Genomic DNA, 20,263 nt, shown 5'->3' on the forward strand with positions numbered 1-20,263 from the left:
ATGCCACGAGCTCAGTATACTATGCTATTGCAATGGCTAAGTTTTAACAATTAACACCATGTAGGAAAAGTTGCAAGTGGATGTCCACGAATATCTACTGCAGTGCAGGACAGATTTCTGGTCCGTCCATATATCCGAAACAGAAGATCTTCATCGACAGATCTCAAAACAGCACCGCAGATGATAGAGTAAACATAAGCTAAACTTCAATTAATCTATGTTAAGAGATGATAGAGTAAACATAAGCTAAACTTCAATTAATCTATGTTAAGGATCCTCCTATAATTAAGAAATTCATTAGAACAATAATTTATTCTCCACTCCCCTATGCTGCTGAAGTGTGGGCATCAGCAGCTACTACAACGAAGAAGCCAATCCTCGCTGCAGAATTCTGGCTCCTTAAATGGGCTAACCGGAAAGCTTGTTCCCCACCGCAGGACAGAACCACAACCTTATCTACTTCACTGGGGATCCAGCGACTACTTGATATTATTTAAGTACAGCAACTGGTAGCCAAAGTAAAGATGGTCACAGACCAAATCACGACACTGTCCATTTGGAAGTCGTGTTACTGGCGAATACCCAAGCCAATCCCGATGTTCTACTCCAAGCACCGGAAACTTTATATTCAGATCGCTTCCTCCCTGATGTTGTTTTGTATCGTCTCCATAGTAAAACATTCTGCATCTAAAATGATATGGGTCTGTATTTCACATTGAGGAGTTGGTGTCTTGAAGGATCTGTGAAGGAGATAACGAATGCTGAGGTTTACAAGGACATTCTTGACACAAAATTACTTCCCACAATTAGAGATCACTATGGGAATTTGCCAATTGCATTTATCAGGACGAATCTGCTCCGTCACAGAACCAAAATTCGTACTACTTCATAAAATTAGCAAAAGTTTCAAATTTATGAAACGTCATACTCTTGCTTAAATAAATGGAATTTATTTCGCTGTTTTTACTGTCCACGGGTGCAAAAATGGTTGAAGGATAAATCAATTCTCAAAATAGCATGACCTAGGAATAGTCCAGACCTCAATCCAACTGAAAAGTGAAGGAACAAAATGGGTGATTCAGTAATACAAAAGAAACCAAAAACATTTAGAACTCCATAAGACATTAATCCGTGTTTGGTACTATGCGATTTCCCAAGAATACATTCAGAACGTTATCCAGTCGATGCCACGACAATGTGCAGCAGTCATCAAAGCAAGGGGTGGGCTAACAAAATATTAGCGTGCGCTTTATTATGTTTTTGGTTATAAAGCTGCTTGTCGTACTAGTATGAGCAAAGTAATGAAAAAAATAAATAAATAAAATAATAATAAAATTACTGCTTTCATACAATTTTTATTATTATATGAAACATAAGTAGCATGCTGTTATTTTGGAGAAAGACTTATTTCATTGTATATTTAACCATATGGTATAAAATTAAATTTTTCTGCAATTAATAGCTTCATATGTGTACCGTTATTACTAATGTTCTTTCAGCTATTTCTAAAAGATTAGCTGCCAATATAAGAATAAACAGCCTAAAAAATGAGGCCATAAAATTGTTTTTGAGCACCAAGGTAGATGCGGAGAAAACTGTGACGTGTTTCCCCATTAATCGTGGGGATTAAGGAATTAATCGTGGAAGCTACTAGACTTTTCATACCGATGAAGAAATATTGTTCAAGGTTTAGGCCTAAATGGTTATCAAATGAACTAATGAGACTCGTGACAGAGAAGAAAAAGGCATGGGATGCATATAAATTATCAGGCGACGCAGAAGCCTGTAGCAGATATAAGCTAGTCTGTAATCAGGTCACAAAGGAGGTTCGGCAGGCAAAGGCGGATTACGAGAAATCTTTGGCAAAAGATGCTAAGAAAAACAGCAAGGATTTCTTTACTTATATAAACTCTAAAAGGAAGGGGATGAATCTGATTGGTCCACTTGACATCGATGGTTCGACTGTTGATGATCCTGCTCAGATAGCAAACAAACTGAATGAGTATTTTGCATCTACATTCACACGTGAGGAATTATTACAGTTTGAAAATGGAAGAAGGTTATCAAATTGTAGCAGTGTGCTTAATGATTTTGTAATAACTGAGAGCAAAGTGGAGGAGAAATTGTTGAAGTTAAACATAAGAAAGGCACCTGGGGTGGATGGGATCTATCCAGTTATATTAAAGGAGGCGGCAAAGCAACTAAGCAAACCCTTAGCCATAATTATGAGAGCATCCTTGGATTCAGGGGAGGTTCCCACGGACTGGAGATGTGCAAATGTATCCCCAATTCACAAAGGAGGTTCGAAGGGTGACACGAGTAATTACAGACCAGTTAGTTTAACTTCTGTTCCGGGTAAAATAATGGAGTCACTGGTTAAAGATGCATTGCAGGATCATCTAGACAAGACTGCAGCAATAATTCAGACACAGCATGGGTTTGTTAAGGGAAAGTCTTGTCTGACAAATTTGATTGGTTATTATGATGTGGTCACAAAGGAACTGGATGCAAAAAATAATTTTGATATCATATATTTGGATTTCAGGAAAGCTTTTGATACTGTTGCGCATGGAAGACTATTGTACAAATTGGAGCAGAATGGTATTAAGGGTAAGTTGCTACAATGGATAAAAGGATGGTTAAGTGGGAGAAGACAGAGGGTGGTAATCAATGGGTGCTGCTCTTCGTGGACTAATGTTATTAGTGGAGTCCCACAGGGTTCGGTGTTGGGTCCACTGTTGTTTTGTATATTTATCAATGATATTGATGAAGGTATATCAGGCTTAATGTCGAAGTTTGCAGATGACACGAAGGTTGGCAGGGTTGTTAATGACAGTAATGGCAGTGTGCTACTGCAACAGGATCTAGATAATTTGGGCAGATGGGCTAAGAAGTGGCAACTGAAGTTTAACCTTGACAAATGCAAAGTACTGCATATGGGTAGAAGTAACCCGAGAGAAACGTACCAACTGTGTGGTACTACACTTAAGGTGGTAGAAAATGAAAAAGACCTGGGAATAATTGTGCAGTCAGATATGAAGTTTTCTGAGCAATGTAGACAGGCTGCTAGGGCAGGTCATGGGGTTTTGTCAATGATATATAGGAATTTTGCTAGCAGGGAAAAGGAGGTGATTGTCCCTCTGTATAAGGCAATGGTCAGGCCACGCCTTGAGTACTGCGTACAGGTCTGGAGGCCTCATTTTAGGAAGGATGTAGATTTGCTTGAGCGTGTACAGAGAAGAGCAACACGATTGGTGAGGGGAATGAAGGGATCCTCTTACCAAGAGAGGCTTAAGTTCTGCAAATTGCAGTGGCTGGAGACTAGGCACCTGCGCGGTGATGTGATTGAGGTCTATAAGGCCTTGAATGGGTTGAGCACGCTGAATTCTGATGGGATCCTCCCACTTGTTCAGAATACGAACCTACGGGGACATAAGTTCAAATTAAGAAAGGATAGATGTAGAATAGATGTGCGGAAATTTGCATTTAGCCAGCGGGTGGTTAATTGCTGGAACAAACTTCCATCTGTCGTTGTGGAAGTTGATAGGTTAAATAAATTTAAGGAGGAACTGGACAGGCATTTGGAGGGTATGGTGTGATTTTTTTTTTTTTTTTTTTTTTTTTTTTTTTTTGGCTGATGCTGCATAAGCTCCTACATTTGCTTTCTTGCATCAAGTGCCACTACTACTACTACTACTACTACTACTACTACTATTAGTCCAAAGACTGCATAGGTTGTTCGACTGCAGTAATCTGAAGCCAGAATGGGCAAAACGCGTGATCTATCAGACTTTGGAAAAGCTCTTATCGCGGGTGCACGTTTAGCAGGAGCCACGATTCAAGAAACGAAAGACATAACTGGTTTCTTAACAGCATCCATCCCATAGGTTTTTAATGACTGGAAAGCTAGCGGTTCTTCCACATCTCAAAGGCTTATGTGACAGAAAAATAATACTACAAGAGCGAAGTCAATGTACTCTAAAAGGACTGCGGAAAATAACATGTGAATTTAACCAAGCCCAGAACTCCCCTATTCCAACCAGTACCATGCGAGGGAATTGAATAAATTGGGTATTGGCAGTCGCCTGCCTATTCGGAAGCCACTTGTTTCAGATAAAAACACAAAAATTCGCTTGAAGTGATGGTGAGAACGTCGTGATTAGACAGCGAAACAATGGAAGAAAGTCAGATAGTCAGACAAATAACGATACACTGTTTTGCACCGTTGGTAGGCAGAGAGTGTGGTGAGAACCGCATGAAGAGATGGACCTGCTTGCCATATTAAGACAACCCAAGCATCTAAAGGTGATGTCATAGTATGGGGAATGTTTTGTTGGCACGAACTGGGATACCGGTGGAAAGTCATCCAGGGAGTACCGCAATTTTGGTCAGATCTACTGCGCCTGCAATGTTACACCTTTATCCTGAAGGTGATGGCCACTTTTATGGTTGACGATGCAACAGTGCATGGTGCCGTGTTATGTTCGGAGAACATAACACGGATTTCCACCATCTCCCCCCCCCCCTCCCATTCACCTGATCTCATTCCTGTTGAGAACGTCTGGGATATGCCGGAGAGAGCTATTCGGGTATTTCTGGAAGAATGGTTACAAATAGACCAGAATGCACTAAAACACCTTACAGAATCAATTCCGCGCTGCACACTTGCTGTTATTCGAAACAAAAGCGGCCTGATTCGATATTTAATAAAAGTTCGTATTTTTTTGGTCAGTGTGTGTATTACAACACAGATTTTCAAACTGGTTCCATGAAAATTGTTGGGTTTTAGGAGGAGAGTATTAACAAGACGGGAAGTCATTTTCATGATCTTTGTTATTTTATTTATTTATTAATTATTATTTTTTTGTTTAATGAAAGAGGGGCAGCCAGAATAGAAAAAAAAAAAAGTTCCGAGATAAAGGTTTTCGAGATATACTGACAATATTTTAACAGGGATTATGAACTATCAAAGATTCAAAACTGACTAGCACAGTGATTTTAAACATAAATGATAAATTATGTTTCGCAGACTGCGGAAACCTCGGTAATTCCAAAATTCTCAAACGTTCCGTTTTTTTTTTTTGTTTTTTTTTCATTTATACATATGTATTACTATTTTTAATTTATTGCTAAAAGGTGTTCCGCCGCCAAAGAAAAGTTTGAAAAGCCGTGTAATAGAGCCCGAATGAGAATACTCAAACCGCTAATCCCTCGATGACGTGAGGAATTTTTATAGGTCTTTTTTGCAACGTGGCCGAGTTAGACGGTCTCGAGGGCAGCGTGATTTTCTCCCGGAAACTATGGTTTTTTCGTTCAGTAAACAGAAAATCGACCACATAAACTCAAGCAATTTACAGACAGTATATACGGAGCAATATGGCTGGCCTTAGTCGCTGATGCTCCTAAAACCATACAATAACAACTATAAAATGTATAAATTCCTTTTAAAAAAATGCAACAGAAAACTTTTAAATCAGTAATAAATGTGAATAATTTTCATTACTTTTGTAAAAAAAAAAAAACAATGAAGGTTTTCGCATTCAACAAAAATGAACCGGTTCTGTTGTCTGCCAGTCGTATATTACATAGTCGACCCCAAAATCGAAAAACTTTCGTTGTGATATGTTTTATCCATTAATATGAATTGGAAATACAGTGCAAGTCTATATTTGCTGAGATGGAGAAAGTTAAGGAAGCAGTCATAAGGAACGAACAGACAATGAAGAATGGCTGAAGCGGATATTTACGAACCGGATAAGGGGTCAGTGACCTAAATTACATATGAATAAGCCCAAACTACAAATGATAAAAACAGAGGAATGAAACGTTATGAATATCACAATGTCCTCGCTGGACATTGATAATTAAAAATTAGATAGAAAAGTGGATAGATATCAAATAAAGAGGCACACATCCTGAATGAATTATCACCCTCTCGAAAAGCCTGAAGATTACAGATGTATTTCGGACTAAATACAATACGAAACTCTACTGACATTACCTTTCAGGAATTAAGTAAGATTGACATTTTATATTTGTAATTCAACAGTGATAATAAAACTGGACAATTATGTCAAGATTGAATGTTAAACATGGAAACAGAAATGATAATTTAAAATCTAAAAGATCCCATAGTAAGAGATTAATTATAATTACTCTATTAAAATAATTAACAACACTATACCACAAAATGAATGTTTTCTCTCTTCTTTAAAAGAGAAAAAAGTGGTAGTTCAAGTAAATTTTTGTGCTGAGTCAGCTTGAAAAGTCTATCACCCATCATTTAACAAAATAAATTTTTATTGTAATTAGTGACGTAGCAAAGTTAAATGCGATTTATTTTTTTTTTCCCATTCTAGCATACCTGGACTCCACCTTCCTTGGTGCCACTTTTTCCATATTAAAACTCGCCCGATGAAATCTTCCTCCATGTTTATCATTGATGGCAAAAATCAAAATGCGAATGCAGGAAATGCAGCTTTAAAGCCATACTGCAGCCCGTTTATTTGAAAGGCATCCAGCCTTTCTTTAACAATATCATCATAACTTTCTTCTCTAACGTTGCCAAGGAAATTGGCAGCTTCCAGATTCAAGTTCCATGCTGCCTTCTCATTTCGGTTTAATGGGGCTTCAAATGTATGTCTTGCGTAAATTTTCTAATTTGTGAGCCAACGAAAATGCTCTCTGATTTTCGCTTCAATTATTCTCTAGAATGTATTTTTTATATATAAAACTCCATCATCGTCCTTAATGATGTCTTTTACAAAATTTTTATTAGACCCGATTTAATATGGGGAACAGGGAAAAGAAAACTCTATATTTATGGGCGGCTGATGCAAAACACCTTTTCCTGTTGGAAATTAAGATCTGGCTATTCTTGAATTGCGAAATGCCAGTCTTTTCCTCGACTGTCCCGCTAACACAAAAAGCAGCCATACTTAATCTGACCTAGCTGCATTTCAAGAAGTGTTATCACTAGACATCGGATTACACACATTTGCCCACATGTGTATGCATATATTTGGCCATTTTAATCATTAGTGCAGATACTACGAATATTACTAGCAACGCTGCATATTTTTTAATTCTGTAAGTTTTTCCGATATTAAACTCGGAACGTGACTTCAGTCATTAAGAGTAAATTCTTTGAATGCGTAACATAAGTTCACTCTACTTTCTTTAAAAAACAAAAATTACAGAACAGGCAGTTGAACCTTTCGTTCAAAATGCGAAAAATCAATTCTGCTCGACTTGAGAAATCGTGGATATCATCACGGATGGCAGTACTGTCTTTTGTGTTATTTGTGAAACGAATATGCAAACAGCAAAAATAAAAATAAAAAGCCAGGAAAACTACTAGATCATTCACTTTTAACCAAGACATGTAACTCAAGAAAAGAAATAGGCGATTTTTCAAAAGATCCATGTTTTACCTTGGCAAGCAGCCATAAAAGGTTATGGAATCTATTTTTCAAACGATTTTTACAAAAATATTGTATAAATTAAAACATTCAGAATCTACCTTGCGGAAGAATTATCTTCATGATGGTGTTATTCACTAAATTCTGCGAGAAAAGTGCAACTACATGTCCTCCGATGAAACGGCAGATGCTAGTGGCCATTATGTTGCGCATTTGGTATGTGGGAAATTATATGGAGAACCTTCTCGTCTCCCGTTTACTTGCAAAGTTCTCGAAAATGTGAATATCTTCATAATTAGAAGATTTGTGAATGATTCTTTGCAGTTATATCAAGATCGGAAAAATAGGTCTCCGTAGCCGAGTGGTCAGGAACGGGGGTGCAGTAGCACACGCTCTTTGAGTAGACCGGGGTTCAAGCCCCTGACTGCTGAATACTGTCGATCTGCCAACACGCACTGGACCAGCGTGGCAGATTATGGTCCATTTCCCTCAGCATGAATTGCTGAGGAGGCTTCCATCCTGCAGTGGGTTGATAATGGCTGCACTTTACTTTACTTTACTTTACAAGATCGGGAAAAAAGTCTTCATTATTAGTGACCAGAGTCGATATATGATAAAAGAAACGTATACATACAGGTTTTGTATTTAAGCTTAATCCCATGGCTTTTTACAAGTTTGCAGAAACGATTTTGTAGAAGTTATTTCTTGTACATAAAAAAATAAAAATAAATAAAAAACTCGTAAAAGATCTTAGACGCACAGCTATTTACATGGTCTTCCTCTCCATCAGCGTGTCCGGCACATTCATGTGCCGTAACCCTTTTCAAGTGTACCGCGAGATTAGGAAAAAATCACCATCGAGTTCAGTGGCAATTGCCGTCTAGGTGCCGTGAATATGCGCCTTTTTAACTTCAGGTGCGATAAAAGATAGAGAACCACTGGTCTAATCTAACAAGGTGGTGAACGTGGATTTATAGGTAGGTAGCACTATTTTATGAGGTGTGGAAATAAAATTCCTGGACTGGTGCAATAAAAAGAACAAAGTGAAGAAGCTCAGAAATGTCCTCACAACAAGTGCGAAATGGGCGGGAACATTGGCGTGCAACAAGAACTAGTTGCATTTCTCTCGTCTTCGTCCGGGAAATGCACTTCAATATTCTTTGAAGCCCCTGTATGCAGCACTTACTTTCTCTCAATCAGGTACAAATTCCTTGTGAGTAACACCCTGTTTGTCGAAAAACATGATCAGCATCACCTTGATATTGGATTTCTGTAAACGAAACTTTTTGGGCCTCGATCCACTGAATTGAAGTCCACTGCACTGTAAATAACGTTGTCTCTGAGTCGAACTGAAAAAACCCCAACGCTCATCTTCAGTGAAAACAGTAGAAGAAATCAGGATTACAAATCTGGATAAAGCCTTCGCATGATAACACTCTGTTACTTCTGATCATCCGGCATAATGATGTACGGAACAAATTTTGCACAGAACTTCCTTTTCCCTAAATCTTCATGCAGAACTGATGAATTGTCTCATTCATATCACAAACTTTCGCAACTCTTTGCTCCTCTCGAAAGTTAATGGACCCACTCTTTGGGTCATCGCGAACATCTTCACGTTCGTCTTTGAACTGTTTATACTATTCATACACACTGGTACGACTTAAAGGTTTCATCACCATAAACAATTTTTTAACGTTTCTATTGCAGATTTTCCAGTTTAAAGAAATTTTGATATTCGTTCGTTGCTCCACTGCAGAATCGTGACACGAAACGTTAACTGTACTGGGGGAAAAAAACTGTCCAGTAGGCTGACAAGTTGTTACGTGCCTACTGGACAATCTCGGTAACACTATCTACTGGAGGAAGTTTGAACTACAATATACCAGTTCCGTTTATTTTCAAGTCATCGAACATAACTGCAACAGCACCAGTCCGAGAACTTTATTGCCTCTATAAAAGAAGTTCCTAAAGCGTTACATACTGAAAGGGATGATGTGTGTATTAGTGCTGCAAAGGCAGTTCTTTCTGATTATTTGGTTAGAAAATACTGTATTTGCTGTTCATCGAGAATCAATTTGCTTGATTACCTAATTCTATAACCGAATTGAAGCATGGAGACTTTCTTAGAGCGGGGAAATTGAAGAAGTTGTGAAACTTCAGTTAAAAATTAACTATTCCTGCAGACATAGGAGAGAAAAATAAGAATAAATTTGATAGTTTTTTTTTTTTTTTTTTTAAAGAATTCCAAATTTTACATTTCAATGAAAACAGGTGACTTTGATAACGGAAATAAACAGGAACCACCATTTTAAGTAGAGGCTTCGAAGGCACATTTTTAAATTTAACTTGGTCACTTCGACGTGGAAATTCATTGTGTTTTAAAAAAAAAAAAAAAACGCACAACCGTGAAAATTTCCTGACTAATGAACACAGGGAAATTCAAAATATACGCAACACATACTATATTTTGAGTTCAGTTATTAATATAATTATAACATTATAACACAGGTTACAATAAGTTTTATTTTAATTATTACAAACATCATTATAACAGAATTACAATAATTGTTGAAAGTAACCTTTCCAAATTGAAGCCTGTTAAATTCATCCAGAAGAAGCGCTGCTTGGCACTGATCATTAACGACTAGCCCAATCTTTATGTAGCTTGCAAATTTTGACAGAATGCTCTATATCCCTTCGTTGGTATTGTTTATGAAAATAAGAAACAACAACGGTCCTTGAAGGAATCCACTTCTGAGATTACACTAATCTGAAGAATACCTATTAATCACACCCCTCTGCTTTCTGCTCTGCAGCCACCCTGCAATCCACCTTTGAATCTCTCCAGTAATCCCAACATGTTCCAGCTTATACAGTAACCTCTCATGGTGGACTGAGTAAAATGCCGTCTAAAATCCAAATAAACTATGTCGAAATTGGTCCCGACATCTAGCCCATCAGTAATTGAGTCAAAATAGCTTACCAGGGTAGTAAAACATAATTTTTCCTTAAAAAACCATATTGTGTGTCCTTCATAATTCATTTATATCTAATATTTAATTTATATCATAATTCATTTATATCACCCTGTATTTCACTCTTAATCATTACCTCCACGATTTTTTCTACCACTGAAATCAGACTGGTCTGTACTTGTCAACTTCACTCTTAGAACCGCCTTTATGTATTGGCAATACGTTGACACTTCTCCAATCCAATGGAATCTCTCCCGAGTCTAACTATGCCCTCATTATTAACCTTAATAATTCAATACACTCTCTGGCCACCTCCCTCAAAAATTCTTCCCAGAAATTTTGAGGGAGGCTTACTTGCTCTTAGGCTCCTAAGTTTTTACAATAAACAGTAATCTGTAATTTCGAGATCACCGCTTTCATATGGCTCAGCCTGACTCGCACAGCTTCTCCTCGGCAAAAAGTTCTTTCATCAGTAAAAACCGAACGGAAATACCTATTCAATTCACCGCAAGAACAGTTGAGTTATCTAAGACTTTCTCACACTCAGTACACAATGGTACGATTCGATTCGTTTCCTTCTTCTTCCCACAGGATTCGGTGTTGTTTTGTATATTTATCAATGATATTGATGAAGGTATATCAGGCTTAGTGTCGAAGTTTGCAGATGATTACAAAGGTTGGCAAGGTTGTTAATGACAGTAATCGCAGTGTGCTACTGCAACAGGATCTAGAAATTTTGGGAAGATGGGCTGAGAAGTGGCAACTGAACTTCAACTTTGACAAATGGAAAGTACTGCATATGGGTAGAAGTAACCCCAAAGAAACGTACTAACTGGGTGGTACTACACTTAGGGTGGTATAAAATGAAAATGACCTGGGAGTGATTGTGCAGTCAGATATGAAGTTTTCTGAGCAATGCAGACAGGCTGTCAGAACATGTCATGGGGTATTGTCAATAATATACAGAAATTTTGCTAGCAGGGAAAAGGAGATGATTATCCCTTTGTATAAGACAATGGTCAGGCCACGCCTTGAGTATTCGTACAGGTCTGGAGGCCTCATTTTAGGAAGGATGTACAGTTGCTTGAGCGAGAACAGAGAAAGGAAACAAGATTGGTGAGGGGAAAGAAGTGGTCCTCTTACCAAGAAAGGCTTAAGTTCTGCAAATTGCAGCATCTGGAGACTAGGCACCTGCGAGGTGATCTGATTGAGGTGTATAAGGCCTTGAATGGGTTGAGCATGCTGAATTCTAATTCTTCCGCTTGCTCAGATTACGAACCCGAGGGGGCATAAATTCAAATTGAGGAAAGACAGTTGTAGAATAGATGCGCGGAAATTTGCATTTAGCAAGCGGGTGGTTAATTGCTGGAACAAACTTCCATCTGTAATTGTGGACGTTGATAGCTTAGATAAATTCAAGGAGGAACTGGACAAAGATTTAGAGGAAATGGTTTTTTTTTTTTTTTTTTTTTTTGGCGATGCTATTTAAGCTCATACGCTTGCTTTCTTCCATCACATGCCTCTATTACTGTTATTATTATCTTCTTTGTATTTCTACACGAAAAACTCCTTGTATCCATTCTTTGCTCTTTTAGCCAGTGCTTTCTCATACTCAGCCTCCATAATCTTATCTGTGGTCTATTACAGATAGTTCTAGGCTTCAGTACTTTTCATCGTTCTGTAACTTTCCCATGCTGTCTTTTTCTGCTCTATTAGACTGGCCTCCACATTCAACCGTCTAGGCATCCTCCTCGTGCTACATTTTCTTAATGGTACATATAAGTTCATGACTTCCGTGATTATTGCTTTAAAGGTATTCCATGATTCTAACGTATTTGACCTCCCTCTGCAATCCGTCCAGTAAATAAATGCCATCTATCTCCTTAAACTGCCATAGTACTCTTTTCTGAAATTAAAATCAGTGCCTTTAACTACTGCAACGTCTTTCTTCATCTTCCAACTAATGACTGCGTGATCACTACCTACCAATGGTTCCTGTACTTCGATACCTGTGATGTCATCGGATTCGTGAGTAATGAAGTCAAAAATATTCTTACCTCTAGTATTTTCTCTAACATGCTGGTGCAAATAATAATCATTTAGTTTATTTAAAAATTATGTTCACCATTGCGAGTTTCCCTCCTACATATTCCAATCAATTGGAATAACCAACCATAATATGATATTCACACTAGCTTGCCCATTCCATCTGCGTGTAGATTCTCGCCGTACTCTTCACTTTTCTGGTCTGTAGATTACTTCCATTATACCTTTACTACATAGTATGCTATGCTTATATCATATATTATTCTAATTATACCTTTGCTACATATTACTCTCATTATATATTATTCTCATCATATCTGCTCTCAACTAACTCGCACCACACATATTCTATGCTGGCAGAAGTAATTTTTGACTAAGCAAAAGCTCTTTTCGCGCTCAGGCTGCTTTTGGTAAGAAGCATGACCGCTTCTATTATAAATACCATAGTGAAAGTCGTCGTTCCCAATTTCCAGTGATTATGCACAATCTCCAGATAAAAAGCAGAAATCACAGCGAATTCACAAAACTGTAACTTGACAAAATATACAATTAATTTTAGAGAAGGGAATTAAAAAAAAATATATATATATGATATATTCAGCTTTTAAAATGTCCCACGAAAGTGATTTGACTGTTCATAACACAGTGCAAAAGAATTTCATGAAATTTCCAATTTAATATGCAGTAGAAGTTGCGTGGATAGATTTAGACAAAACTATAAAATCCTTCCACAAAGGGAAGGAAATTTGCTCAAAAAATTGTTTAATCCAAAAAAGATATGGATAGGTACTAAAAAATAAAAAAAAGGGAAAAAACAAAAAAGGAGGTAAGGTCGTTGTCAGTTAATGAATTGCTTGCAGAAAATTAAGACAGTGAAAAAAAAGTTTGGAACACTGATCCGAAGTAGTTGTGAAATAATCTCTGGAAGACCTTTATTCTTTTCTAAAGAAAAGGACACTAATGTAATCGTTCGGTCAATTGTACAAGCCATTCATACTGCTTCATCAGGGAAATTAACAAAGAAAATTTAAAGCAAATTTCCTCTAAAAATAATGAAGGAAAGTGAAAAGATGCCAGTTCCACCCGTGGAACTGGCATCTTTTCACTTTCAATAAAATGATATATGCTCATGCCAAACTGGGTCAAACAACATGCGTGGACTTGAAAGAAAACAGAATTTTTCTGTTGGATGATACTTGAAGTCAGGAAGATGAAAATTGATTAAAGAAGCTTTACCAGGTAAAAAGATTCATAAAGTATTATTCCACCGAAAACAACCAAATATATTCAACAACTGGGTGTTTATTTCTTCAGACAATATGTAATAAGATGATCCAAAAGTAGTAATATTAATAAAAAAACAAGCAGCTACTCTATTAACCAGTCGAGGTTTCATCATGAAAATCCACAATTAAACCTCGTTTTCTGATATTTGACATGATGCTAATTACCAGAATACGCCGACAACTTCAAAATGAAGTTTCAAAAGGCCGAAGCAATCCAGAACAGCAAACTATTCAAAACGCCATTTCTAAAAACCAACGGGTAAAACGTCACAGCTTATAACAGGTTATAGTACAAATACATGTATTGAATTATCGTTACATAAAAGTGTAGCTGTTATTTTAATACTATAAAATTTCTAACGGGAGGTTTCTGAACAGTTATTATAATGATAAATACAAGTTTTCATAGCGAAAACTTGTATATAATACCAATCAATTACTATTTTCATTATTATTACATGGGAACCAAATTAGTTTATTTTCTAACCTATGATGGAGAGAAATTCTATATGCTGTTGAAGGTCATTCGTTAGCTGCCCTCTCTCATTCTATATACCTTACACTCGCATAACTCGTGGTACCGACTGTTACGTAAGCAGTGCGTTTCTAGGACCAACAGTACGTTGACGTGAAGAGTGGAAATGTAGCATTAATGAGTCGCTAAATAGCTAGTGAAAGATTTCGACCAGCCTAAAGAAATTCTCAATGATATAGTTTTAGTGGATCGATCCTGTGGCCCTTTGACCACATGATCGATCCACTATGATAGTCGGCGATCCACAGGATCGTCGACTATCATAGTGGATCGATCATTTCAAATGCATTTCAAAGCGCTCAACCCTTTTATTAGTATCCTCGAAGAGTGGACTGCCTTCCACACTTGTCGACAAAAAAAGGTACAGTTACAGGAACTGAAGGATTGGGAAACCTTGTCTGGTCTGGAAAATAACGGTTCTGTTATTTCACGTTGTTGACAGGACTAGAATATGGCAAAAATATCATGAGTCTATGATTTTGCCAGTTGCCAAAAATGCAGGCAGGTTGTGGCAGTTTAATGGTATGGGAAGGGTTTTCGAGGTACACATTGGGACACCTTTGATACATTCCGATGGCAGCTATAATAGCTACAAAGTGATCTGTAATAGGTGCCACAGAAAAGGTTAGGCTGACAAAGGCAGATTATGAGAAATCGCTAGAAAAGGGGGGGGGTAGGAATTCTTCACATATATAAATACAAAGAGAAGAACAAACCAGACTGGACCCTTATGAAATGGACGTGGGATAGTATTACATACCCCAGCTGAAGTTGCAGAAGAACTCAACAGTTACTTTGCATCGATATTTACAGAAGAAAAATCCCTTTACGTCAATAAGAAATTATTGGAGTGAAGTTAAAAAAAATGTAATTAATGATGTTGAAATTTCACATGTTTATTTAATAAAAAAAAACTTTCGAGCCTACAGGCCAGTAAGGCTCCTGGGGTTGATGGCATATACTCTATAATCTTAAGGGAGGTGGCAAGTGAGCGCATTGAACCATTGAGGCTAATTATGCGAGCATCACTGCACTCGGGAGTGATTCTGTTGGATTGGAAAAGTGCCAACGTGTCTCCAATACATAAGAGCGGTTCTAAGAGTGAAGTGGCAAATTACCGGCCGGTTAGTCTAACTTCAGTAATAGGGAAAATCATGGAGACAATGATCAATGTTGGAATTCTGAAGGATACTCAGCATTGTTTTGTAAAGGGGAAATTATGTTTAACTAATCTGGTTAGTTTTTTGACAGGGTCACTCAACAGGGACTTAAGAGAATAATTTCGACATTGTTTATTTGGATTTCAGCAAAGCATTTGACTCAGTCCCACATGAGCGGTTACGTTATAAGCTGGAATCACAGGGAAAATCCTTAGATGGATAGCTGGCTGACTTCAGGGCAGAGGGTTGTGATAAATGGTTATTCCTCAGATTGGGTTGTGAGAAGTAGGGTTCCCCAAGGATCAGTATTAGTACCACTGTTATTTTTGATTTTCATAAATGACATCAATGAAGGAATAGAGGACGTGATATCTAAATTTGCAGATGATGTAAAGATTGGTAGAGTAGTTAATGATCGCCGCCAAGAAGAGCTTCTTCAGAATGACCTAGATAGACTTCAGGGATGATCAGAAAAATGGCAGCTATGCTTTAATCCAGCAAAGTGTAACAGGGGAACAGTAACCCCAAAATAACTTATACACTTGGCGGAGTTGAACTAAAGACGGTAGTGGAGGAAAGGGACTTGGGTGTTACGATACGGTCAGGCTTTGAGTTCTCTGAGCATTGTAGACAGTTTGCAAGGAAAGCCCCTGGTGTCCTATCGATGATGTATCGAACAATTGCTAGTAGAGATAAGGACGTCATAATCCCATTATATGAGGCTATTGTTAGACCACGCTTGGGTATGGAGACTGCACCTAAAGAAAGGTATTGTACTTCTTGAAAGGGTCCAGAGACGGCTATCTCGCCTGGTGAGATCGGCAAAAGGGCGTCCATATGAGGAAAGACATCGAATATGTGGGTTGCAGAGCTTGGAAACTAGGCACCTCAGAGGAGACTTGATTCAGGTGTTTAAGGCTCTGAGAGGCATAAGCAAAATGAATGAGGACGAAATTTTCAAGGTTATAAATGATTCTAGAACAAGGGGCCATAATTTCAAGTTATGGGGGAAGATGTTTAGACTGAACTACAGGAAGTTTTATTTTAGCCAGCGAGTTATAAATCACTGGAATAAGTTGCCTACACGGGTGGTAGAGGCTGACAGTTTGGGGAAATTCAAAGGTCAGCTGGACCTGCGGGTGAAGGGAAGCGCTTAGGTTGGCCATTTCCTTTTCTCTTATTTTATTATTCTTATTATTATTTTATCTATTCTTATTTTATTATATATATATATATATATATATATATATATATATATATATATATATATATATCAATCTAGCCTTTGTCTCCGACCATAGGCATTCCTTCATGGCTGCACAAGCCATGAAGGAATGCCTATGGTCTGCACAAGCCATGAAGGAATGCCTACCGGTATCAGCCCTGCAGTATATCTATCTTCTTCCAAGAGGATAACAGTCATGTCAAGGCCAGAATTATACACAGCAGGTTCCCAGCATCTGAGAGTGGATTCAGTTACTGCGGTAGCCCATTCGTTATATCTCCATCTAATTTAGAACCTGTGGGATGAGGTGGAACGAGTTCTTCAGAGTAGAGATCCGCAGCAATTCAAATTTCACCAACCGTGGGAAGCAATTGAACCAACGTGGACTTAGGCATTCATATTCTTTCGGCATATTTGAGCTCATGTTACGACGAATCGAGGTTGTTCTAAAGGCTAAAACGGGACCTACTCGCCGTTATGTAGGTGTACCTAATAAAGTGACCACTCAATGTATGGCACCCCATTTAATGCACAATCCATCTTTTTTTTTTTTTTTTTTTTTCAAACCTTCATAAGGATAAGAAAGGAAAAAGATTAAAGTCGATGGCATTTAAAATACACACATCATTTCATCGGTCTTGCTAATCAAAGAAATATTTTATTTCATTTAATTATTTTTTATTCCCGTTATGTAACACTGCTGTAAGCACTAGTGTCTCATGATCCCGTTGTATAGTGACACATCATGTTTACAAAGCTGGCCAGTATACACACACAAAAATAATAATAATAATAATTCTTATATCATGATATCATTTAAAAACAATCTACTGCAAATATTAGAACTACAATTAAAAATAAAGGATAGGAATCTAACAAAATTACAAAAAAAAAAAAAAGAGCATGACAAACAAAAATAGCATAACCACAATTAAAGAGAACATTGTTTTTGATAAGACCTACATACACTGCCTAAAGTTGATCTGGTCTAATAATTTTCGGTGTTGTTAAGCATGATTAGTTGTAATTCTGACTCCTCCTGTATTTCCGGTTTATATGATACCGAAAATATTTATGAAGTCATGCGTCACGTGTTACGTAGTCACTTCATAGATAAGAATGATCGAATTCGTTTAGAGCTCCAACTATCATTAAATCTTGCAAAGTACTTTCCTTTCCGGTTGTAACAATGAAGTTAATATTATAAAGTTTCTTTCCTCTTCCAAGCTATAATTTCCATTCTTCGTTATCCGCTTTTTTAAAGTTATTTTGCAATGTTCTAACCTATCTTTATGCTCATCTTTATGTTTATCTCAAAAGCGTTATAATTGTTGGAGTTAAATCTCTAAGTTGCAAGTAATATTGTAATCCTGAGCTCTTTTCTCTCTCGCTTTTTTTTTTTTAAAGCAAAAATATTTCATAAAATTCATAATTTTATTTGGAAAACATAATGGCACATAATTCTCATAAAATTGTCTTGTTCATATATGAAAAGAAAAGTTCTCAAGGAAGACAGACTGCTAAGAATTAGAATCTAAAGCAAGTATATAGTTGTGGGTTAAGAGTGAAAATATCACCCTATAATCGATCCTTGAAGTTTTAAGAGTTTTCGATTTGCAAAAAGTTCAAGAGACACTGGTCTAAGTATTTATGGATTATTCGCTTCTACTTCAGAAATTCATCCATTCACTTTCATGCTCCATTCTGAAACACTGAGATTTTTTATTTCGTAGAGAACATTGTAATTTAATTAAAATCAATTTTATATAGGCATTATTTGGTTAACAACTTATTCTTTTTCTTATGTGAACTTGAACTTCATAGTTTACAATTTCAAAAATATATCTGCGAACTTCTCTTCAATCCCAAAGCATTAATTTCTTTTTATTTCTGTAAAGTGGTTCTAAACGTGCAGATGAAACAAACCAGGTTCTTCTCTTGTTTTCTTCAGTAGATAATTTTGATAAGTCTTTGGCATTTTATATTCATTCACATATAAGAATGGTCATAAAATAATCAATGTTGCTGTCTCTGTGATGGAAAACACTGAAATATTGGATTAATGAAAACCTCTACTAAGGGGCACTGATCTAGAAAGATAAGTTATTAACAAAATGATTTCTTAACTAACTATGGACATACGCCACTAGTATTTGCTTATTAATGATAGAAGCTATCATATAATAATACCTGGGCATGACATACCTAATATTAGAGAGTAATTAAAAACTGAGGATAATTAAAAACTAATGTTTTTAAAGTACCTACCCACAACACGATTTACAATTTAAATTCATTATTATTATTATTATAATAATATATTATGAGAACCTACCTTTTACTATCACGATATATATATACGCACGTATCACATATATAAAAAGCAAGATATGGCAAAATAAAATTAGGGTTACCTGTTGTCTCATCGGGTGATATTTTCCTGCAATGCCAAAACACAAGCACAGATGTTATTCTCTAGAACTGCCAATAATCACTCATCTATCACCTTCTACAAGCGAACGTGTGATCGGGCTTTTTGTATTACTCAGCTGGCACCACTTCGAACGCTAGACGAATGGGAAATGGCCGGAACGTTACTCACAAGCTGCAGACACCACTCGTCAACGCGTCATCCCGGCTACTGACTGTCGGTGCATGTGTACCGACTAGTTGTTACAACCAACCAGATGCAAGGACGACTTAGCAACAATGAAACAACCCTCTCATTGGGACAGATCGGGACTGACCGAGAAAGAAATGGAAACACCAATGTTCTACCAGCAGATCTAATGGTTTCAGTGCGGTCTAGCCTTATATTAGGCTTAGAGAAATGCGTGCTTATTATTACTGACTCGGTCCCCTGCGACCTACCTGTGTCGCGTATTGCACGCTGCTCTTGGCACGGAAAACTTGCTTTCACTGTCACAACTACATTCCTACTGTTTTTATCTCGGGCCTCATTTAGGACAACAAGGAAAACGCCTGCAGTCTACTTCCGATGGTTAGGAAAAATACTTGACAGACATTGATTTTTTCCTTGAGCATATGACAACGCGAGGTGGCGCTAGGCTCGCTATTAGTGCAGCTGTACCTACTCTACCTCTCTTTCTCTTCATAGCAAAGACGATGCTGACACATCTGCCCTCATTGCCGGCTGCTGCCATTCTAAGTGCAGGGTGTTATTCGTATTCAACACCTGGTACCATTTGGGCACCTGTCGGGCATTAAAATTCTAAATACATAGGGAATTATATTTTTTGAATTAACAAATAAGTATTTATTCGAATACGTAACTTTAAAAAAAATTCGTATACTGTAATCGGAAATGAGGATGGCAATGGAAAATGGACTAAATTTCCGGTTATTAATGATGCAGGAAATTTCCGGACTCAAATAACTGTAAATGAAACGGTCTTCCTAAATTACTTATTCAGTCAACAGTTCGAAACACAAAGGATATACTTAATTTAAAGGGTTTACTTTCATTGTGTAAATAAAACAGCCTTATTTAGAGATTAATCTGAAACTCGGTCATCTTTTATTATAATTCCAAATAATAATAACATGTATAGCTTTCTGCGCATATATCTATTTAAGTTTAAGTTTAATTAG

The 20,263-nt window shown here is 37.2% G+C and overlaps 1 protein-coding gene across 1 annotated transcript in view; it reads right to left on the reverse strand.

Moving 5' to 3' along the window:
* The window catches only part of LOC150077598 (phospholipid-transporting ATPase ABCA1-like), a gene marked incomplete at its 3' end in the record, with an annotated part of 856,770 nt that extends 837,124 nt beyond the window's left edge, over positions 1-19,646 (reverse strand). Inside the window, exon 1 of the mRNA XM_090386943.1 lies at positions 19,066-19,646. Within this exon, the coding sequence (XP_090243069.1) occupies positions 19,066-19,077 (12 nt within the window). The remainder of the gene's footprint in view (positions 1-19,065) is intronic.
* Positions 19,647-20,263: the final 617 nt, after the last annotated feature.

This window comes from Mastigoproctus giganteus, chromosome 12 (genome assembly GCF_048544385.1).
Source record: "Mastigoproctus giganteus isolate SK-2022 chromosome 12, ASM4854438v1, whole genome shotgun sequence".
In the NCBI taxonomy this organism is placed as follows: domain Eukaryota; kingdom Metazoa; phylum Arthropoda; class Arachnida; order Uropygi; family Thelyphonidae; genus Mastigoproctus; species Mastigoproctus giganteus.